General features: G+C 46.5%; 1 protein-coding gene across 1 annotated transcript in view; it reads right to left on the bottom strand.

Moving 5' to 3' along the window:
* Nucleotides 1-24,729, bottom strand: part of LOC140426964 (uncharacterized) — a 363,390-nt gene that overhangs the window by 43,704 nt on the left and 294,957 nt on the right. Inside the window, exon 12 of the mRNA XM_072512289.1 lies at nt 6,384-6,482. Within this exon, the coding sequence (XP_072368390.1) occupies nt 6,384-6,482 (99 nt within the window). The remainder of the gene's footprint in view (nt 1-6,383; nt 6,483-24,729) is intronic.

Below are 24,729 nucleotides of genomic sequence, written 5' to 3'. Positions count from 1 at the left end.
GGAGGGTTTCAGATTTCTGGATAATTGGGGCTCATTCTGGGGTCGGTGGGACCTCTACAAACGGGATGGTCTACACCTGGACCAGAGGGGTACCAATATCCTGGGGGGGAAATTTGCTAATGCTCTTCGGGAGGGTTTAAACTAGTTCAGCAGAGGCTTGGGAACCTGAATTGTAGCTCCAGTGTACAGGAGGTTGAGAGTAGTGAGGTCATGAGTAAGATTTCAAAGTTGCAGGAGTGTACCGGCAGGCAGGAAGGTGGTTTAAAGGTGTCTTCTTCAATGCCAGGAGCATCCGGAATGAGGTGGGTGAACTTGCGGCATGAGTTGGTACCTGGGACTTCGATGTTGTGGCCATTTCGGAGACATGGATAGAGCAGGGACAGGAATGGTTGTTGCAGGTGCCAGGGTTTAGATATTTCAGTAAGCTCAGGGAAGGTGGTAAAAGAGGGGGAGGGGTGGCATTGTTAGTCAAGGACAGTATTACGGTGGCAGAAAGGACGTTTGATGAGGACTCGTCTACTGAGGTAGTATGGGCTGAGGTTAGAAACAGGAAAGGAGAGGTCACCCTGTTAGGGGTTTTCTATAGGCCTCCGAAAAGTTCCAGAGATGTAGAGGAAAGGATTTCAAAGATGATTCTGGATAGGAGCGAAAGCAACAGGGCAGTTGTCATGGGGGGACTTTAACTTTCTAAATATTGACTGGAAACGCAATAGCTCGAGTACTTTAGATGGGTCCGTTTTTGTCCAATATGTGCAGGAGGGTTTCCTGACACAGTATGTAGATAGGCCAACGAGAGGCGAGGCCATATTGGATTTGGTACTGGGTAATGAACCAGGACAGTTGTTAAATTTGGAGGTAGGTGAGCACTTTGGTGATAGTGACCACAATTCGATTACGTTTACTTTAGTGATGGAAAGGGATAGGTATATACCGCAGGGCAAGAGTTATATCTGGGGGAAAGGAAATTATGATGCGATGAGGCAAGACGTAGGATGCATCGGATGGAGAGGAAAACCTCAGGGGATGGGCACAATGGAAATGTGGAGCTTGTACAAGGAACAGCTACTGCGTGCCCTTGATAAGTATGTACCTGTCAGCCAGGGAGGAAGTGGTCGAGCAAGGGAACCGTGATTTACTAAAGCAGTCGAAACACTTGTCAAGAGGAAGAAGGAGGCTTATGTAAAGATGAGACATGAAGGTTCAGTTGGGGCGCTCAAGAGTTACAAGTTAGCTAGGAAGGACCTAAAGAGAGAGCTAAGAAGAGCCAGGAGGGGACATGAGAAGTCTTTGGCAGGTAGGATCAAGGATAACCCTAAAGCTTTCGAAAGATATGTCAGGAATAAAAGAATGACTGAGGTAAGAGTGGGGCCAGTCAAGGACAGTAGTGGGAAGTTGTGCTTGGAGTCAGAGGAGATAGGAGAGGTGTTAAATGAATATTTTTCGTCAGTATTCACACAGGAAAAAGACAATGTTGTCGAGGAGAATACTGAGATTCAGGCTACTAGACTAGAAGGGCTTGGGGTTCATAAGGAGGAGGTGTTAGCAATTCTGGAAAGTGTGAAAATAGATAAGTCCCCTGGGCCGGATGGGATTTATCCTAGGATTCTCTGGGAAGCTAGGGAGGAGATTGCTGAGCCTTTGGCTTTGATCTTTAAGTCACCTTTGTCTATAGGAATAGTGCATGAAGACTGGAGGATAGCAAATGTTGTCCCCTTGTTCAAGAAGGGGAGTAGAGACAACCCAGGTAACTATAGACCAGTGAGCCTTACTTATGTTGAGGGCAAAATCTTGGAAAAGTTTATAAGAGATAGGATGTATAATCATCTGGAAAGGAATAATTTTATTAGAGATAGTCAACACGTTTTTGTGAAGGGTAGGTCGTGCCTCACAAACCTTATTGAGTTCTTTGTGAAGGTGACCAAACAGGTGGATGAGGGTAAAGCAGTTGATGTGGTGTATATGGATTTCAGTAAAGCAAACCAATGGGCATTCATAAGGTTCCCCACGGCAGGCTACTGCAGAAAATGCGGAGACATGGGATTCAGGGTGATTTAGCAGTTTGGATCAGAAATTGGCTAGCTGGAAGAAGACAAAGGGTGGTGGTTGATGGGAAATGTTCAGACTGGAGTCCAGTTACCAGTGGTGTACCACAAGGATCTGTTTTGGGGCCACTGCTGTTTGTCATTTTTATAAATGACCTGGAGGAGGGCATAGAAGGATGGGTGAGTAAATTTGCAGACAATACTAAAGTCGGTGGCGTTGTGGACAGTGCGGAAGGATGTTACAAGTTACAGAGGGACGATAAGCTGCAGTGCTGGGCTGAGAGGTGGCAAATGGAGTTTAATGCAGAAAAGTGTGAGGTGATTCATTTTGGAAGGAATAAGAGGAAGACAGAGTACTGGGCTAATGGTAAGATTCTTGGCAGTGTGGATGAGCAGAGAGATCTCGGTGTCCATGTACATAGATCCCTGAAAGTTGCCACCCAGGTTGAGAGGGTTGTTAAGAAGGCGTACGGTGTGTTAGCTTTTATTGGTAGAGGGATTGAGTTTCGGAGCCATGAGGTCATGTTGCAGCTGTACAAAACTCTGGTGCGGCCGCATTTGGAGTATTGCGTGCAATTCTGGTCGCCACATTATAGGAAGGATGTGGAAGCATTGGAAAGGGTGCAGAGGAGATTTACCAGAATGTTGCCTGGTATGGAGAGAAGAACTTATGAGGAAAGGCTGAGGGACTTGGGGCTGTTTTCGTTAGAGAGAAGAAGGTTAAGAGGTGACTTAATTGAGGCATACAAGATGATCAGAGGATTGGATAGGGTGGACAGTGAGAGCCTTTTTCCTCGGATGGTGATGTCTAGCACGAGGGGACATAGCTTTAAATTGAGGGGAGATAGATATAGGACAGATGTCAGAGGTAGGTTCTTTACTCAGAGAGTAGTAAGGGCGTGGAATGCCCTGCCTGCAACAGTAGTGGACTCGCCAACACTAAGGGCATTCAAATGGTCATTGGATAGACATATGGACGATAAGGGAATAGTGTAGATGGGCTTTAGAGTAGTTTCACAGGTCGGCGCAACATTGAGGGCCGAAGGGCCTGTACTGCGCTGTAATGTTCTATGTTCTATGATCCCGGCTCTGGGTCACTGTCTGTGTGGAGTTTGCACATTCTCCACGTGTCTACATGAGTCTCACCCTCACAGCCCAAAGATGTGCAGGGTAGGTGGATTGGCCACGCTAAATTGCCCCTTAACTGGAAAAAAAAATGAGTAATCTAAATTTAATAAAGATGTAAAAGTCTTCCATTTTGCATCATCTCCCCACCTGTGTTGTTCCATTTGAGCCATTGCCATGGATTAAATTCTAAGCAGACTAGAAGGAGTCGAGTGCTACTTAGGTATTATCTTAGTTTTTGGAAAGAATGAAGAACAGCATCTTCAAAATTTAGATGCTACACTCCAGAGATTAGAAGATTATAACTACAGAAAAGGAGCCGCATTCAAAGAAAGAATGAAGGGGCTGTTTAGCACAGGGCTAAATCGCTGGCTTTGAAAGCAGACCAAGGCTCGACAGCAGCACGGTTCAATTCCCGTAACAGCCTCCCCGAACAGGTGCCGGAATGTGGCGACTAGGGGCTTTTCACAGTAACTTAATTGAAGCCTACTTGTGACAATAAGCGATTTTCATTTTCATTTCATTCATTTCCATTGTGGTAGATGTGCACTCGAAATGCCTGAAATCATCATTGTGAAGACTATGTCCACGGGAAGAACAATTGGAAGACTGGGTGAAATTTCTGCAAGATTCGGTTACCCTGAACAACTTGTTAGTGACCCACTGTCTGTGTGGAGTTTGCATATTCTCCCTGTGTCTGTGTGGGTCTCACCCCCACAACCCATAAAGATATGCAGAGTAGATGAATTGGCCACACTAAATTGCCCCTTAATTGGAAAAAAAGAAGAATTGGGTACTCTAAATTTTAAAAATAACTTGTTAGCGACAACGGGCCATAGTTCTTCTCGTATGAATTCACAAATTATCTACTGGAGAACGGAATCCAACACATCCGATCCGGTCCTTATCATCCTGCCATGAATGGGCTGGCTGAAAGGTTTGTTCAGATAATTAAACATCCATTGAAGGTAACTCATGAGCAATTTCCGATGAGGTACAGGAATACAACACATTCGGCAATCCAAAGTTCTCCAACATTACACATGATAAAATTTCAGTTACATGCCGCATTTGATTTGCTGAAGCTGCCAAACACAAGAGAAATTGTTGAGAGGAAACAGCAAAGTCAGCTTTTGTGATGTGAGAACAGGACTAAACGTCATGTTTTTCAGAAAGGTCAGGACGTATTGGCAAGGAGCTATACCACCAGTAAGAGGTGGATACCTACCATTGTCTTAGCACACAGGCAGGATGGTTTCCTACATTGCTCAAACCTGGGACAGTTTAGCGTAGAGAAGACATGCTGATCAACTTATAGCAATGAAAACTAGATGCCAGACACTGTCCACCAAAAGTCCACAACAAACTGTGCCAAGTGAAGACCTAGACATTCCTGAGAACCTGACAAGACCAGAATCAACTTTGACAAAGGGTCATCTGGACTCGAAATGTTAGCTCTTTCCTCTCCCTACAGATGCTGCCAAACCTGCTGAGATTTTCCAGCATTTTCTCTTTGGTTTCAGATTCCAGCATCTGCAGTAATTTGCTTTTAATACCAGAAATAACTGTGGAAGACAGTATCTCAGTTGAGGATATTTGAACACCAAGTTGTGGTGATATGCATCACTGTAAAGACACAAGGGGTTAATGTAAATAGATGTAGACAAGCTAGACACTAGAGGGAGCACCAGGGACATGACACACAGACACTCAACCAATAGAACAGTTAGATAGAACACGACCAATGGGCATTCACGATACACACAGAGGTGACACGACCACAGGATGGCATTACACCAACCCATTTATAAAGGACACAACACACATGATCTTCCTCTTTCCAGTGGAGACAGTCAATGAGCAGAGACACAGGGTTGATTCAATTTTACACCCACCACGTGGATTGTAGCAGACTGGTTAGTCAGTCTGAGTAGCTATAGAAGGATTAACAGTAGTGGAGAACCCGAGTAGAAGAAGTGTAAATAGTTTAATAAACGTGTTGAAGTTATCTCAACGTCTGAACCTTCCTTTGTCAAGTGCACCACAAGGAAGCCGCTTATGCTATGCCTAGAGCTTAACAAGACACAAGTCAATCTCCAAATTGTACATTGACTCTGGTTGAGGCAACAATGGACGATGTCAGCAGGCAGCACGGTGGCGCAGTGCTGCTGCCTCATGGCTCCAAGGTCTCAGGTTCGATCCTGGCTTTGGGTCACTGTCCATGTGGAGTTTGCACATTCTCCCTGTGTTTGCATGGGTTTCGCCCCCACAACCCAATAGATGTGCAAGATAGGTGAATTGGCCACGCTAAATTGCCCCTTAATTGGAAAAAATTAATTGGTACTCTAAATTTATAAAAAATAAAAAAAAGCAATGGCCGATGCCCAAACTACACCAAAAACACCAAAGGTTACAGACAACATGAAAAAGCAGACAGCTGAGGTTCGCTGACAACCACCTAGAAATTAACATCCCACGAAAAATCTAACTTACTGACTGTTGTGTTTATTAATTGCTTATCTCGTAAATTTTGATTGTTAATGTTATATTGTGTTTCATTGCAGGAACCTCTTAATGTAAAGGGGAAGGAAAGTGTTGTGTATTCATGTTTGTTCCTAGTTGAAACAACGTCACTTTAAGAGTCAGATCATGTGATGCATTGATGACGCATCGGTCATTTGTGCGGGCAATTGGGCAGTCTATCCTACCAGCCTGTGGAGTAAACACCTTTCCAATAAAGCTCTTGTTTGTACTTTCGTGATCTGCAAGCCTACCATTTAAATATACCACCCGCCCTGTGTGTCTGAAGTAAAGGCTTGGGTCAGACCTGAGAAGCGGCACTGGAGAAAAGGGCACATTTTAGGGCCTCAGAATGTCTCTTTGCAGCCAAGGTGAGGTGCAGATACTGTTGTAATGTAGGAAACGTATTTTGGGCAAAGCAAAGTCCCACACAAAGCAATGGCAACCAGATCATTTGTTTCTTAGTGATGTGAGGATTGATACCCAGCAGGGGTCAGTTTATTTTGGATAGGAGAGATAAAGGTGGAGATTTCTATAGAAGGACCAAAAAACGTGGAGCAGGAATTATAAACAGCTAGTATATTTCTCAGTAAGTTTTCACACTTTCCGTTGTATTGATATCTGACATCTTATTTACGTATACGGAGGATATGCTCTCATTCTTAAGAAATGAAATACATTTAGATAAACACTTACAGGTGGACCAGAGAAACCGATTTCTCCTTTTTCACCTTTTTGTCCTGGAATTCCTGGGACTCCTGGGATTCCTGAGTTCCCTTTAGGACCAGTTATACCCTAAAAAACAATAAACACCAATTGGAAGCTCACATTTTAACGGCATCACTATTAAGACATGTGAACATCAAAAACATTGGGGAGGAATTTTCGGTTTGGGCCCAAAATAAATGCACTGTAGGCGGCGAAAATGTGGCGGCAATTAAGACGCACAATCCAGTTTTAGGTTCAGCCCTCATTTAAACTTTGCTGGCCAGCTACAGGTTTCGAACAACCCTAACTAATTGGCCAGCTCCTGCAGGATTGGTGCGTGCTGGGGGGTGACTTAATACAGGTATGAGAACAGATGGCAGGATTCTTTGATCCCACTGCAGTGAACAGAGATTTGGCCAAATTCTCCAATCTCGCTGGCAGCGGTAGTAAGGCTGACTCCCAATGGACAATCCCGGTCAGAATGTCTGCTGGCCAGAGAAGTTCCGTGGGGCTTGGGAGAGCATTCAAAAGACCCCAAAGCACAGGAGGAATAGAAAGTTGATCCTGGAGGGAAATGATTACCAGCCTGGGGTGATCTTTTTTTTAAAGAAAAATTTAGTGTTCCCAATTCATGTTTTCCAATTAAGGGGCAATTTAGCGTGGCCAATCCACCTAGCCTGCTCATCTTTGGGTTGTGGGGGTGAAACCCACGTAAACACAGGGAAAATGTGCAAACTCCACACGGACAGTGACCCAGAACCGGGATTGAACCTGGGATCTCGGCGCCGTGAGGCTATAGGGCTAACCCACTGCGCCACCGTGCTGCCCCTGCCAGGGATGATCTTACAGCACCTTCAGGTATCAAGCTACTTGGTGTCTCGGGAGGATCTGACGAAGCTTCAACTTCCCCGAGCTTTGTTAGGACAGGGGCTGTCAATACAGCTTTATTGGTGTCAATGACCCTGCCTCCACAATTTAGAATGTTCAATCATAGCAGCTCATAGGGGAGACCAGTAGTTCCCTTTATCTGTCGGTGGAGTAGCCACCTGGAAATTCAAACCATGTATATATATATACATATATATATATAATTTCTTCCATTCACATTCACCTCTAGCTGGGAAACAATTGGTGATCCACATGGTTGGCCCCAGTGTAGTACTGACAATGGCCACGACTCCCACTGATGGTGCCAGAACTGGAGAGCTGCCAGCCTCTGATTGGCCAGTAATTCTCAGGGATGAGAAATTTTATAGTGTGGCCCCTTTAAGGGGCGATCCTGCGCAGGCCAAGTGACCTGCCAGGAGCCTATGGGGATGGAGCATACAAACCTCAGCCTATCGGGTGTTTAGGGCCAGGCCTAGCTGTTGGGGTATGATCAGAGTAAGCTGGAGTCAAAGGAACAAGATCTGTAATGGAGTTGTACTGTTCTGCACCTAAACCTTTTTGTTAAATAGGTCACCGTTGTGATTTGACACTTCCTTGCTTTGCCTCGCATTACAACATGGACAATGGCAATGAATTAATCCAGTCAAAAATTGGAAGGGGGGGGAGGGGGTTGGAGGAGAGTGACCTCCCAGAGTCCTGAAAAGGTAAAAGACCGTCAACAGTCGAATAGCTTTACGACTATTTGGGAAAATTGATCCTTTTGATCTGGAGGTTGAAAGTTGGGGCCGATATGTCGAAAGGCTTCGATACTTTTCCGCTGCCAATGAAATCACGGCAGAAGATTAACAGAAAGTAATATTACTTACAGTTTGCGGCCCATGAACATATAACCTCGTGTGAAATCCGGAGGCTTCGGACTTTTAAGTCCTTTGATAAATTGGTGTAACCAGTGAGGGACTATTACAATCCCCGACTCTCCATTATTATGCAGCACCATAAATTTAATGCAGCCATTAGAGGTTCTGGAGAAATGGTACCTGCTTTTGCAGCCAGATTTCGACAAATATCGGAACATTGTAAATTTGGTACTTCTCTCAGTGAAATGCTGCATGACCGGTTGGTCTGTGGGTTCAACAACTGAAATATTTAGAAGAGGTTGACGGCAGAAACCAAGCTACCCTTGGACAAAGCGGTTGAATTGGCTTAAGCGACTGAAAGCGCCGAACAAAGCACTTTTGAACTATAAGGCGTGCAAAGCGAGGCAGACCAATTATGGCGGGAAGAAGCAGCCGCTCGAGATTCCCGGAGTGAAGGAGCAGCAGAGACAGAGAAGAAGAAAAGTGACCGGCAGTCACAAGGGTTAGAAGCTTGTTATCGTTGTGGGAAAGAGCATTGCCAAGACAGATCCAAGTGTAAGGAATTCATTTGTTTAAGATGTAATTTAAAAAAAGGCCACATACAAGCCAGATGCAGTCAGATAGACTACTCCAAGTTCCTGAAAAAAAACATTCGGTGACTCCAGTGAATAAGCTTGAAGAAGACCCTGAAGAAAAGTCTGAAGTATATAAGTTCAACATGGCGAGAATAAATAAAATCTCCCCCACATTGAGATTGCCCTTGTTGTCAATGGCCGTCCACTTAAGATGGAGTTCAATACAGCGGGAGCTGCCACAGGTGTGGGTGGGCAAACAGTTAGGTATCTGCAGGATCGCTGCAGCCTGTGAACCTCAGCAGTACATTGGCCACCTTAACAACCTATACTAGGGATGGCATCAGTACCTGTGGTGATATGCATCACTGTAAGTACACAAAGGGTTAATGTACATACACTACACCTAGCTAGACACTAGAGGGAACACCAGAGACATGACACACAGACAGTCAACCAATAGGTCAACAAGACAGGACACGACCAATGGGCATTCACGATACACATAGAGGTGACACTACCACAGGAGGGCATTACACCAACCCATATAAAAGGACACATCACACATGCTCAGTCTCTTTCCAGTGGAGACTCTCAGTGAGTACAGACACAGGGTTGATTGAACATCACACCCACCACGTGGATTGTAGCAGACTGGTTCGTCAGTCTGAGTAGCTATAGCAGGATTAACAGTATGCGTTGAATCCAAGTAGGAGAATTGTTAATAGTTTAATAAATGTATTAAAGCTATCTCCAAGTCTGAACCTTCCTTTTGTCAGAGTGCACATCAAGGAAGCAGCTTATGCTACGTCAAGACCATAACAAAACAGTACCTTTATCGTACCAACACCAGTCAGCCCAGCTGCCTTTAATCACAGTCAGAGGACAAGGCTAAGCCTCATAGCGCAGGATTGACTGAAGAAAATCAAAATAAATTGGCTAGAAATATTCAGCATCACAGATGGGGTTTTCCAGGAACTTTGATAGAAATACAACAAGGTTTTCCAGAGAGAGTGAAAGCGAAGATCTACAGTGAGCCAGAAGCAATGCCAAAATTCTTGTGTGTCAGACCGGTGCCTTATGTTTTACACCAGAAAATTTAAATGGAATTGAAGCATTTGGAAGATCTGGGGATAATTACTCCAGTACCGTTTTCAGAATAGGCAGCACTGTCCCAGTGTTGAAGCTGGACTGCACAGTCTGGATCCGTGGTGTTACAAGATGATTGTAAAGAGGGCTGCTAAAGTGGTTGAATGTCCGATTCCCAGGATAGAAGACTGATGCACCAAATTGGCAGGGGGCCTCAAGTACACCAAATTGGATTTAAGCCCTGCGCACCAGCAGCTTGAGCTGGAAGATGAGTCAAGAACGTTTGTCACTATAAATACCATAAAGGCTTGTTCCAATATATGAGATTGCTTTTGGTATTTCACCTGCCTCCGCTGTATTTCAGCACACAATGGCGAGCCTTTTTCAGGGAATTCCAAAGGTTGTCGTGTATCTGGATGATGTCTTAGTGATGAGACAAACATCAGAGGAAATTTGGAAGAGATTTAAGAGATTCAAGAGATTTAAAGTAGCCGGTATTCGGTTAAAGTGAGCGAAGCGTCAGGCTGATGCGGTCATGCATTTAGGTTTCAGAGTTGATGCAAAGGGATTACATCCACTGGAAGTTAAGATAAAGGCAATAAAAGGGCAACCTGAACCAAGGAATACATTGAAACTGTGGTCCTCTTTAGGGATGGTCAATTATTACGGCTGCTTTTTACCCAATCCGGCCACCATTTTGTCAACCCAGCATCAACTGCTAAAGAAGCACAAAAGTTGGAAGTGGGAAGATTCCCAGAGAAGTCTTTTGACCAAGTCAAACAGGCCCTGTAGTCGTCGGCCGTTTTAACCCAAAGAAACCCATAATAATCGTGTGCGATGCATCACCCTAAGGCATTGGTGCGGTAATCCCGTACAAGATGGACGATGGTGTGGAAAGCCTGTTGCCTTCGTCTCCAGAACATTGTCAGATGCTGAAAGGAAATCCCAGATAGGCAAAGGACGTCTGGCAGTCATTTATGCCATGCAAAAATGTCATCAATATATTTATGGCCGACACTTCACCATTGTATTGGACCATAAACTATTGCTTGGATTTTTCATGAAGATGAACTAGTCCCGCCAATAGCAACAGCCAGAGTGCAAAGATGGGCATTGCTGTTGGTCACGTATTCATATACCGTTCGCCATAGACCGGGTACCCAGATATCAAACGCTGAAGCTTTGAGCAGGCTTCGATTTCCACAGACGATATCTGAGCCTCCCACTCCTGGCTCTGAATTTTCTCGAAACTCTACCCATTTTGTCTGTCTTATTAAGACTTGGACCAACAGGGACCCTGTGCTGCCAAGAGTACAATGGATGGTTCTCACTGGCTGGCATTTTGAGAAGTCAGAATGGATCAGACCCTATATGTAGGGATGAAGTCACTTGTGAGGATGGGGTTCTCCTGTGGGGTAGCAGAGGGACTCCAAAAATTGCACAGTAGTCACCCTGGTCAGTCCAATATGAAGATGCTGGCCAGGAGTTACGTCTGTTGGCCAGGGATCGACAAGGAGCTCGAACGTATGGACAACCGTTAAGAGCCATGTCAGACTCAACACACCCTTCCACCTGCAGCGAATGTGCTCCCTTGGGTGTGGCTGGGGCTACCGTGGACGAGGTTCCACATTGTTTTTGCGGGTCCTTTTATGGGAATTATGTTATTAATTGTGGTGGATGCCCACTCAAAGTGGCTGGATGTCCAGCTTATGCTCGACAATGACGGCAACCACCGTTGACAAGCTGCGCCAAATCTTTGCCATAGACGGCGTCTCAGAGGTGATCATCTCAGACAATGGTATCGCCTTCACAGCCAAACCGTTTCAACTCTTCATTAAACCAAATGGAATCCAGTACATAAGGATGGTCCTCTACCACACCACTTCAAACAGGCTGTCTGAAAGAGTGGTCCAAACCTTTAAAGGGTCAGTGGAAAAACAGTCTAACCAGCAACTGGTGCTTCGTTTAGTGGGCTTCTTGCCCTCATACAATACGCCCCCGCACCCTACCACAGGGACCACCCCGGCTGAGTTGTTAATGGACAGGCATCTGCGGACCCGGCTCGACCTTGTTTTTCCAAATTTATCGGGGAGGGTGGAGGCTAAGCAAGCCTCACAGAAAGGCTGTCACATTGCAGCCAAGGGGGACAGGTCTTTCCAAACAGATGATTTAGTTTACCTGTGGAACTTTGGAGGAGGATCAGAGTGGATGCCTGGGAGGGTTGTTGCCAGGACTGGGCCAGTGTCTTATGACATCGAACTACAGAGCCGTGAAGCTAGAAAAAATGTTGATCATTTGAGAAGGAGAGAAACTGTCGTCCCTCCCCTGGGCTGTGGACCAAGTCCAGGTAACCAGTGTACCATTTACTGAGTCAGTGATGGTAGAACCGAAATCTTCTTAAGAGGAATCATGAGGGGCCACAGAAGGAGTTGAAGATGTAGTCAGTACTACCCCTTTTCTGAATCTACAAATTTGCCTGCCTCTGCTGAGGACTCAGGTGCCTCAAGGTGGAGAAGCCGGTTGCCAAGTTGAGGCATTCAGCGAGAGTTAGAAAGTCACCTGATAGACTTATCCTATGAACATTTGCTTGAGCTCCCTTACTGCAACTCTCTTTGTCTGTATATAATTGTAAACAAGAGTCTTTCTTCTTTTGTAATTCAGCGATCTGTAAACGAACATATGGAGGGGAGGAATGTGGTTGCCTGGCCCCTTTAAGGGGCGATTCTTCGCCGGCCAAATGATCTGCCTGGAGCCTATGAGGATGGAGTGCGCGAACCTGTCAATTGGGTGTCTAGGCATGGACCTGGCTTTGGGGTATGGTCAGTGTAAGCTTTGGAGTCGATGGAATTAGCCCAATGTTGAAGTTGTCCTGCTCTCTACATAAAGTTCTTCTTGGTTACATAAATCACCGTTGTGATTTAACACTGTCTAGTCACTTTGCCTCGCACTGTAACTGGTATCCACCCTACAGGGGACTTTATTCAAAAGAAGGTATGGTGCTGCCCAGATAACTGCCTGATTATCACAGAATAGCATTGGGCCTCCCAGAGAAAAGCAGGGCTGGATTGTACGGCCCCGTGCCCAGTTTGTATTTGGCAGAGTGTTATGGGCCAGGGTTTAGAGAACCCCAAAGTGTATCATGGAGTTCACCTGACCCACAACTTTTACTAGATTGTGGTATGAGGAGCGCACGACCCACTCTGCAGGTGTGGTACAGCAGAAAAGGAAAAGTATTTTTTAAAAGCAAAACAATGTTTATTCTATGAACTCAACCTTTTTAAAACATACAGTGAACATCTTAGCAACCATTAATTCAAATACAACCCCCAAAGACTACAACACTAAGTAATCCTGTAAGCTTTCCTTTTTAACATCCATACGACTTAAAAACAAAACCTTTATCAGAAGCACATCAGGTTAAAGTCATTACTGTTATTAGTTTTAAATCACCAGGATCGATTTACAGTCTTTAGATTTGTACACCTTCTGGCTGTGACTGCAGCTATCCAGCTCTGAAAACGAAACTAAAACACACCCTGCGGCCTGCTCAAAAACTAAAGTAAAAAGCTGACAGACAGCCCAGCTGCACCCACTCTCTGACATCACTGCAGCAGTAAACACCCATTTCTTAAAGGTACTCACACTACAGATATTTATAAACACACCCATTTATAAACACCAAGTTCTTAAAGGTACTCCCACATGACACCTCCCCCCCCCAAGAAAAAAACCCCATCAACTTCAAGATGGTTTCATTTTTCACCTTTTCACCATTCTTCAAGAAATGCACACAGTAAATATACTTTTCGTTTCAAAAAACAACACACGCAAACCGGTATAATAATATAGTCCATTTTTCTTCCGTTCTTCTTCCTCCAACTGAAATCCTTCCTGATTGACAGTCTCTTTGAACAAGAAGGTCTCTGCACGATCCGTCCATTGCTCTACACCTCGGCATTTCTCTTTAAAGTCAGATATTTTAGTTCAATCTGATCGCAGAGTCCCTTGTAATCCTCCAACACAGGAGCATTGGTTATCACAGCTTTCAGGCAGTCAAATGCCTGTTGAAAGTCCGCTGTCCACTGAAATTTTTTATGTTTCTTTAGCAAGTCCATCAATGGAGCAATCACGCTACAAAACCTTTGCACAAATGTTCGATCAAATCCACTCATGCCAAGAAATCGCATTATTTCCCTTTGTCTCGAGGGTATCGGAAACTCCTCAATAACTGTTGGTTTCACATCCCGTGGGACCATTTGTCCCTGTCTGATTGTATGGCCAAGGAAAGTGATTGGGCCTTTCCAAATTCACTTTTGGCTAGGTGTATCACCACACCCGCCTCCTGAAGTCGATCAGGTGTTTTATATGTTCTGTCCATGTCTGGCTGAAAATTACCAGATCGTCGATGTATACCGCACAATTGGGTAATCTTGAAACAACTTTGTTAGTTAACCGTTGAAGTGTGACTGGGGCGTTTTTCATGCCAAATGGCATAACTTTGAATTGATATATACCATCTGGAGTCACAAAAGCTGAAATTTCCTTCGCCATTTCGGATAAAGGTACCTGCCAGTAACCTTTAAGTAAATCCAGTTTGGAAATAAAAGCTGATTGTCCCACTTCCTCAATGCAATCCTCCAAACGTGGGATAGGATAAGAGTCCGTTCTTGTAACTGCAGTAACCTTTCTATAGTTCACACACAACCGTTGGGTCCCGTCTGGTTTTGGTACTATCACTATGGGTGAGCTCCATTGGCTGCAACCCACTTCAATTATGCCATTTGTAAGCATACTCTCAGTCTCTTTGTTAACCTGTGCCAATTTTAAAGGGTTAAGTCTGTATGGATGTTGTTTGATTGGAACAGCATTTCCCACATCTACATCATGTATAGCCATTTTAGTACTTCCCAATTTATCTCCACAAACTTGCCCATGTGATATCAATAACTCTTTCAGGTCAGTCTGTTTTTCCTCCAGGAGGTAACTCAACAATTTATCCCAATTTTTAAGAACATCCTCATTTTCCAATTTAATTTGAGGTTTATCAAATTCATAGTCATCTAGAGTTGGTTCGTCACTTTGAGTTTGAATCGTTAAAACCTCCTCCTTTTTCTCTCCTTCCCTTTCAAAATACCTTTTAAGCATACTCACATGACACACTAGGCGAGTCTTCCTTCTCTCTGGTGTTTTTACCACATAGTTCACCTCACTTAATTTCCTTTCAATCTGATAAGGTCCACAAAACCTTGCTTTTAAAGGTTCACCTCCCACTGGTAACAATACTAAAACTATATCCCCACAGGCAAAACTACGAACTTTGTATTTCTTTTCCGCTACCCGTTTCATCACATTTTGTGCAACTTTGAAATGTTGTCTAGCCAATTCACCTGCTCTATTTAATCGTTCCCCAAAATTTGACATGTAATCCAATCATGTAATTTCGAATTTCTCACTCACCAATTTTTTCTTAATCTATTTAAGTGGTCCTCTTACCTCATAACCAAAAATTAGTTCAAAAGGACTAAATTTGGTTGACTCATTAGGTGCATCCCTAATTGCAAACAGTACGAATGGAATTTCTTTATCCCAATCCTCTGGATAATCTTGACAATAAGCCCTCAACACTGTCTTTAATGTCTGATGCCACCTTTCTAACGCTCCCTGCGATTCTGGATTGTACGCAGTTGATTTAAATTGCTTTATTCCAAAGCTATCCATAACTTCTTTGAATAACCTTGAGGTAAAATTTGATCCTTGATCCGATTGTATTTCTGTAGGTAGTCCATATCTAGTAAAGAATTTAAGTAACTCATCCACAATCTTTTTAGCTGTAATATTATGTACTGGAATGGCCTCTGGAAACCTAGTAGACACATCCATTATCGTCAAAAGATATTGATTCCCACTTTTTGTTTTAGGAAACGGTCCTACGCAATCAATTCGGACCCTTGTAAAAGGTTCCTCAAATGCTGGAATGGGTATTAAGGGCACTGGTTTTATCACTGCTTGAGGTTTCCCTATCACTTGACATGTGTGACATGATTGACAAAATTTAACCACATCTTTATGTAGTCCAGGCCAATAAAAATGTTTCTAGATTTTAGCTTGAGTTACTCCTACTACCACCACTTCACCACTTTTCACTGGACATTCCAACCTTACCTTATATAATGGAACGCTACTCCTCTCACCATGAATTCCACATATTACCACCTTTTCTGACAACATTCTTCCCAAACTAAATAACTCTTCATCTCTTACCATTAAAGATTGACTAGCTCCTGCATCTCTTAAAATTGTGACTTCTTTACGTGCTCCTCCTGATACACGAGTAAACTTTACCTACACAAGTAAATTCTTTTAAGAGATCTGGCATCTTCTAATCAATCACCTCTTGATCAGGCTGTACAATCGTTTGCACCTCCTTCGCTTCACTTGGGCTTTCCTTTACCACTTTAACAAACCCCACTGTCTTATCCTGTTTTACCACATCAGCCTTCCCAGTGCTTTTCTTCAACCACCAACACTGTGACTTTACATGGCCTTGTTTATTACAGTGAAAACATTTGAAACTTTCCATTTCTTTTCCACCCTCCTGGATCTCTTTTTTAATCTGAGGTATACTCTCCTTATTATCTCCCATCAGATCACGTTTACCTTTACCACTTGAGTATTTCTCATGTCCCCAGTTTCAATCCCTCACAGGCTGAAACTGGTGTCGGAAACCAAGCTTTGATTTATGAACTAATTCATAATTATCTGCCATTTCTGCTGCTAATCTAGCAGCTTTAACCCTCTGTTCTTCCACATGAGTTCTCACCACATCAGGAATTGAATTTTCAAACTCCTCCAAAAGTATAATTTCTCTGAGAGCTTCATACGTTTGGTCTATTTTCAAAACCCTTATCCACCTATCAAAATTGCTCTGTTTGATCCTTTCAAACTCCATGTATGTATGATCAAATTATTTCCTTAAATTTCTAAACCTTTGTCTGTAGGCTTCAGGCACTAGTTCATATGCACCTAAGATGGATTTTTTCACCTCCTCATACGTCCCAGATACCTCCTCCGGTAGTGATGCAAACACTTCACTAGCCCTACCTACCAGCTTTGTTTGAATCAGTAATACCCACATGTCCTGTGGCCATTTCATTTGTTTAGCTACCTTCTCAAATGAAATGAAAAAGGCTTCCACCTCCTTCTCGTCAAACCTTTGCAATGCTTGGACATATTTAAATAGATTCCCACCAAGCCTTCGAATTTGACGCTCTTTCTCACTATCCTCATCACTATCCACCAACTGTACGTTTCCCTTTACGTCTGCCAATTTTAACTGATTGTCATGTTTCATGGCCATTTTCTGAAGTTCAAACTCTCTCTCTTTATATTTTTACCTGATCTGATTCTCCCTTTCTCTTTCTTTTTGTTCTGCTCGGGCTATTCTTTCTTTTCTCCTTTCTTCTGTCTCCTTTTCTCTTTCCTCTCTCTCTCTTTCTTTTTCCTCTCTATCTCTTTCTCTTTCCTCTCTCTCTCTTTTGTATTCAAGCAGCTTTAATTCTTTCTCATGTTCCATTTGTTTAATTTGCAATTGAATTTTTGCTATTTCCAATGAGTCAAACTGTATCTCAGGCAACCTTAAATGCTTAGTCACCGCCATAATTACCTCATCTTTTCGCATTTTGTCAGGTAATGTTAACTGCAATGTTTTTGCCAAATCTAACAGTCTGCTTTTAGTCTCTGTCCGTAAGGTACTGCGAGTGACTGTCTCCACCCCCAAAAACCTCAGAGCCTCTGAAAGAGCCATTGTCCACAACACACTCCCTACTTAAACTAAAATACCACACCTGATAAGCAACCACAATATGCTCACCCCTCACTGTCTTTAAGTTCACTAAGTCAATCCAATAGATCGACTTTTATCCCCCTCAAGCCCCCAATTTGTTATGGGCCAGGGTTTAGAGAACCCCAAAGTATATCATGGAGTTCACCTGACCCACAACTTTTACGAGATTGTGGTATGGGGAGCACACAGCCCACTCTACAGGTATGGTACAGCAGAAAAGGAAAAGTATTTTTTAAAAGCAAAACAATGTTTATTCTATGAACTCAACCTTTTTAAAACATACAGTGAACATCTTAGCAACCATTAATTCAAATACAACCCCCAAAGAATACAACACTAAGTAAACCTTTAAGCTTTCCTTTTTAACATCCAAACGACTTAAAAACAAAACCTTTATCAGAAGCACATCAGGTTAAAGTCACTACTGTTATTAGTTTTAAATCACCGGGATCGACTTACAGTCTTTCGATTACAGAGAGAGATTCATACACCTTCTGGCTGTGACTGCAGCTATCCAGCTCTGAAAACGTAACTAAAACACACCCTGCAGCCTGCTCAAAAACGAAAGTAAAAAGCTGACAGACAGCCCAGCTCCACCCATGCTCTGACATCACTGCAGCAGTAAACACCCATTTATTAAAGGTACTCTCACTACAGATATTCATATACACCCATTATATACACCCATTTCTTAAAGGTACTCCCACATGACAAGAGGCACATAAAATATGTCAAGTCACCAGCCCACCTCCTTCCCCTGACCCTTTCCCTCGGAGGGTGAGTGTGCTGCTCACTCGGCCACCTACCCTTAGGCCTAATGAGACCCTTAGCTGCCCAAGCAATTAAGGGCCTCAATTTGCCTTCACCGTCATAAAAGGCTGGGCAGTGGCCAGCGGGCCAGTTTGTAAAACTGCAACTTTGAAAAGGGGGGGGGGGCACATAAGTTGGGAGGTGCTCTGCACTTTGGGTTGTCACCCCGTTCCTCTTTGTTCCTCCCCACCTTTCCTCCAAAGCCCATATCCCCCGTCCACCCCAGCGTGCCCCATAGGTACTCTATAATCCGGGGACTTACCTCACTCCGGTGGCCACTGCTCTTCTTTGTGGCGATGCCTGTAGGCCTGGCAATGCAGACTACTAATTTTGGGGACTGCTGGGACTGCTGGAACTGCAGGCCAATCTGATCAGCCGGCCGCTCTTGAGGGTGGGACTTCCTGTCTGCTGAGGGGAATTAGTCTGCCCCCCAGCCTGTTTGTTCCACCCTCATGTGTGATTGCTGCAGGTTAGGCTTTTTTAAGGTTGGTCCATTTAAAAAGTGGATGAAAAGATGAGCAAGAAATGCCGGCCCAGCCAGTGACGTCCACTTGAATGGAAGAGCGACGTTGGAAAATCATCTTCGTTTCTTGCCTTTTAACAGTTACTTCTTAATATACCTTCAATTCAAGGAGAGGCAGAGAGAGCGAGTGAACATTAGGCTTTATTAATCATGAACTTGCCTAACCAGAGTCGGTTGTACAGATGAATGCCGCCCACAGGCAGCCGGTCTATATATGGCCCCGGTGAGGGTGGAGCCAGAGGCGGAGCCCACCGGGGTTACAGTACAGTACCTGGAAACAGCTCGTATCACCACTTCTAGGTCATAGGTCACATGTTACAGTCCCATACATGCATTAGGTGAATACATTCACCACATTCACCCCGTGTTAAAAAAAACAAGTCCAGCTGGGGTGACGTGGGGTCATTACATATTCAGTCTATCTGGAGGCCGGATCGTTCTCTTCGACCTCCTCAGCTCTTGCAGTGTGGCGGGCACGGTTGTTGCGGGTGGTGACTCCAGGGGAGTTGTGTGCAGAGCTTGAGCCTCAGTCCGGCGTGTCAGAGACGGTTGGGGTGTGGGGGTAGGCAGGCGGGTGATGGGTGGCGGCAGTGTTGGCGCAGGACAATACAGAAGACCCAGGGGAGCGTACGGGGCGCTGGGGGTGGTGGCAGGCAGTGGGGAGGGGGGCGCGTTGGCAGGGGAACCAGCTGGCACCAGGTCCCGTAGGGAGACCGTATCTTGCCGTATCAATGCTTAGGCGCTCAAAGGGCCGGGAGGCCTTTACCAGGCGGGCTTTGTCTGGCCGGTAGAAGTGCGGTTTGCACTCCGCGCAGACTCGGCAGTCCCTGGTCATTGCCTTGACCTCCTCGGTGGAGAAGGGCAGACTGCGGGCCTTAATGAAGTGGGTAAGCCGGCTGAGCCCCGGATGGCAGAGGTCATTGTGGATAGCCCAAGTCGGTCATCTTGCGCGTTGGCGCATGTGCCGCGGGACAGGGCATCTGGGGGCTCGTTGAGCTTCCCAGGACGATACTAGATATCATAGGTGGAGCGTTCGATCCTCCACCTCAAGATTTTGTCATTTTCTATTTTGCCCCGTTGTCCGTTGTCAAACATGAAGGTGACTGACCGTTGGTCGGTGACGAGGGTGATCCTCCTACCGGCTAGGTAGTGCCTCCAGAGCCGTGCGGCTTCCACTTTGGCTTGTGCTTCCTTCTCGACCGAGGGGTGTCAAATTTCGGAAGCGTGGAGGGTCCTAGAGAAGAATGCTACTGGCCTGCCCGCCTGGTTGAATGTGGCGGCCAGTGCGACGTCTGACGCATCGCTCTCTACCTGAAAGGGGGTGGACACGTCCACCGCGTGCATTGCGGCCTTGGTGATGTCGGCCTTGATGCGGCTGAAGGCCGAGCGGGCCTCATCCGTCAGGGGAAAACTGGCGGTTTGAATAAGTGGGCGGGCTTTGTCCGCATAGTTGGGGACCCGCTGGGCGTAGTATGAGAACAGCCCCAGGCATCGTTTTAGGGCCTTGAGGCTGTGGGGAAGGGGGTGTTCTGTGAGGGGGAACATACGGTCGGGGTCGGACCTAGGACTCCGTTCTCCACGACGTAGCCGAGGATGGCTCGTCGGGTAGTACGGAAGACGCACTTTTCTTTGTTGTATGTGAGATTGAGGCATTGGGCGGCCTGGAGGAACCTTTGAAGGTTGGCGTCATGATTCTGCTGATCATGGCCACAGATGGTCACATTGTCCAAGAACGGATATGTAGCCCGCAAACCGTACTACTCCACCATTCGGTCCATCGTTCTCTGAAAGACCGAGACCCCGTTAGTGATGCCGAAGGGGACTCTGAGGAAGTGGCAGAGTCGGCCGGCTGCTTCAAAGGCAGTGTAGTGGCGGTCTTCCGGGCGGGTTGGGAGCTGGTGGTAGGCCGACTTCAGATCGACCGTTGAGAACACACGGTACTGCGCGATCTGGTTGACCATCTCCGCTAAGGGGGGGGGGGGCGGGGGTACGCATCCAGTTGCGTGAACCGGTTAATTGTCTGGCTGTAGTCCACAACCATCCGATTCTTTTCCCCGGTCCGGACGACCACCACTTGCGCTCTCCAGAGGCTGTTGCTGGCCTCGATGGTCCCTTCACTTAACAGTCGCTGGACCTCCGACTTGATAAACGTCATGTCTAGTGAACTGTGCCGCCTGCTCCTGGTGGCGATGGGCTTACAGTCAGGAGTGAGGTTCGCAAAGAGTGAAGGGGGGGAGACCTTGAGGGTCGTGAGGCAGCACGCCGTGATGGGGGGCAAGGGTCCGCTGAACTGTAAAGTCAGGCTTCGGTGATTACATTGAAAGTCCAATCCAAGCAGTAGGGGAACGCAGAGGTGGGGGAGGACGTAGAGTTTAAAACGAGCGTACTCTGCGGCCTGCATCGCGAGATTGGCGATACTGTACCCCCGGATCTGAACCGAATGGGACCCGGAGGCAAGGGAGATTGTTTGGGAGGCTGGGTAGGTGTGGAGGGAGCAGCGCCTTACCGTGTCGGGGTGGACAAAGCTCTCCGTGCTCCCGGAGTCGAAAAGACAGGGGGTCTCGTGCCCGTTGACCCGGACGGCCATCATGGAGTTCTTCAGCTGTTTCGGCTGCGACTGGTCGAGAGTGACTGCATCCAGCTGCGGATGCCTGTGTGGTCAGTGGAATCACAAGATGGCGGCCCCCATGAGTCGCACGTGTCGGGCTGGGGCGAAGATGGCGACCAAGATGGCCGCCCCCATCGGTCGCATGTGTTGGTCGGTGCCGGAGCCGGCGGCCAAGATGGCGGCCCCCATGAGTCGCACGTGTCGGTCGGTGTTGGGGCCAGCGACCAAGATGGCGGCCCCCACGAGTCGCACGATGCTGATGGTGCATCTGACGGGGGCGTCCTGGGCAGGCACGCAGTCACATTGCGAGATTTGTGGGGCTGCGAGTGCATGGGTCGACCCTGGTGCGTTTCCAATTTTTGAGCCTCAGGTCAGCCCAGACTCTAGCGAAGTGCTAATTTTTCCCACAGTCGCTGCACATCGCTGTGCGGGCTGAGCAATGCTGCCGGGGGTGTTGGCCCTGTCCGCAGAAGTAGCACTGCGGTTCCCCGGGCTGGGCTGGCAGTCGCGCGGCGCAGGCCTGCGACGTAGTTGGGTCCGACGGGGGCTGCGATGAGGGTGTCCATGAGGGGTTTGCCAGGCCCGCGGGGAATGCACTGAGGTTCTGGTAGGCCACCTCGAGCGAGGTATCTAGCTTTACCGTGTCTCACAGGTCAGAGGTCCCGTTTTCCAGCAGGCGCTGCCTGATGTAGTTCGAGCGGACCCCCGCCACGTAGGTGTTCCGGATCTGTGAGTTCATGTGTTCCTCCGCCGTCACATCTCGATTGCTGCAGTTCCTCACGAGTAGAGTCAGGGTTTCCAGTTACTCGTCCAGCGATTCTCCGGCTCGTTGGCGGCGAGTAGCGAGGTGTCTGGCGAACACCTCATTTACGTGCTTCACGAAGTGTGCCTTGAGGGTTGCGACCGCCGCCTCATACGTGGCTGCTTTCTCGATCATTACTGAGATTTGGTGGCTCACCCGAGCGTGGAGGAGTCGCAGCTTGAGGGTCTCCGTGGGAGGCGTTGTGGAGGAGTTGAGGTAGGCCTCGAAGCATCAAAGCCAATGTACGAATATCACCTTGACTTCGGACGCGCGGGCGTCGAGTTCGATCCTGTCTGGCTTTAGAGTGGCTTCCATAGTGCTGTCTATGATTAATAAATTGATATACCTTCAATTCACCGAGAGGCAGAGAGAGAGTGAACATTAGGCTTTATTAATCGTGAGTGGCCTCCTTCTGCACTGTAAATTCTATGATAATCTATGATAAACTTGCCTAGCCAGAGTCGGTTGTACAGATGAATGCCGCCCATAGGCGGCCGGTCTATATATGGCCCTGGTGAGGGCGGAGCCAGAGGCGGAGCCCACCGGGGTTACAGTACAGTACCTGGAAGCAGCTCGTATCACCACTTCCAGGTCATAGGTCATAGGTTACAGTATCATACATGCATTAGGTGAATACATTCACCACACTTCTCTTAGGATAGATGGAGAGAAACTGCTAGTTGGGGAGTCCAGGACCAGGACGTATTGTCTAAAGATTAGAGTCCGATCAGAGCTTTCTGTAGTGAAATGAGGAAACACTTGGAACTGTCTTTTAGATGCTAAATCAATTGTTAACTTTAAATCTGAGGGCAGCACGGTGGCGCAGTGAGTAGCACTGCTGCCTCACGGCGCTGAGGTCCCAGGTTCGATCCCGGCTTTGGGCCACTGTCCGTGTGGAGTTTGCACATTCTTCCTGTGTTTGTGTGGGTTTCGCCCCCACAACCCAAAGATGTGCAGGCTAGGTGGATTGACCATGCTAAATTGCCCCTTAATTGGAAAAAATGAATTGGATAATCTAAATTTATATTAAACAAAAATTTAAATCTGAGAGTGATAGATTTCTGTTCACCAAAGATATTTAGGGATATGAATCAAAGGTGAACGTATAGAATTAGTACACAGATCTAATTGACTGGCGAAACAGGCACAGAGGGTTAAAGACCTTTTCCTGTTCCTATATTCTTACAGTTCAAGAACTGAGTGAAGGTACCATGTGAACAGATAAATGTTGCAATGTTCTGAATGCTTTTTGGAAATGCTTGACAATTTTGAGTATTGTAACTAAAGCCACTATACTCCTAGGTATGTATAATCATACAAGAGCTGATTTTATTTTAGAGCAAGATGTGAGAGTAATCTGATCTGAATTGCAATACAGAATTTGGGGCGAGATTCTCCAATAATGGGGCTATGCCCCAATGCCCACGGGAAAATGGGCGTGAATTTCTAGAAAATAGTCCGGAGTGATTCTCCGTTTTGCAGGGGGCTAGCAGGGCCCCGGAGTGCTCCATGCAGCTCCGGCTGCCGATACGAGGCCCTGCACTTCCGGCCGCGGGTCCACGCATGCGCGCGGCAGCCGCCTGCGGCACCAGCCCCGCACAACATGGCGGACCCACACAGCGGGCCAGCCCCGAAGAAATAGGACCCCCCCAAGATCGTGCATGCTCACCGATCGGTGGCGCCCAATTGCGGTCGTGGCTGGTAATGGATCCCCTCGCCCCCCCCCACCAGGGCGCCCTCCGCAGCCCGACTCTGAGCACCCACCAGGTGGAACCACGCCGGTGGGTACTTGGCTAGTTGCCGGCGCAGAATCGCCGGGGGGGGGGGCCTCTTTCAATGGCCCCCGACTGGCGCCGGGACAACTGCGCGCGCGACTGGCGGCGTTTCTCCAGGAAGGCGTCAGACCCAATCGTGGGTCTGACACCCCATTCTCTGCCCCCGCGCCGAGCCGATTTCCATGCGGAGGCTCGGAGAATCCTGGTCTTGGTGTTTTAATTGGGACATTTGGTTCAATTCTAAGGAACAACTGGATACAACCATTACATGTACATCTTTTTAAAAAACATTAACTTGGATTGTTATGTGAGAGTACCTTTAAGAAATGGGTGTTTATTGCTGCAGCGATGTCAGAGAGTGGATGGAGCTGGGCTGTCTGTCAGCTTTTTACTTTCATTTTAGGCTGTTTGCTGCAGGGTGTGTTTTAGATTCGTTTTCAGAGCTGGATAGCTGCAGTCACAGCCAGAAGGTGTATGAATCTCTCTCAGTAATCTAAAGACTGTAAATCGATCCTGGTGATTTAAAACTAATAACAGTAGTGACTTTAACCTGATGTGCTTCTGGTA

This window comes from Scyliorhinus torazame, chromosome 7 (genome assembly GCF_047496885.1).
Source record: "Scyliorhinus torazame isolate Kashiwa2021f chromosome 7, sScyTor2.1, whole genome shotgun sequence".
NCBI lineage: Eukaryota > Metazoa > Chordata > Chondrichthyes > Carcharhiniformes > Scyliorhinidae > Scyliorhinus > Scyliorhinus torazame.
This window is presented reverse-complemented; position numbering and strand designations above follow the sequence as displayed.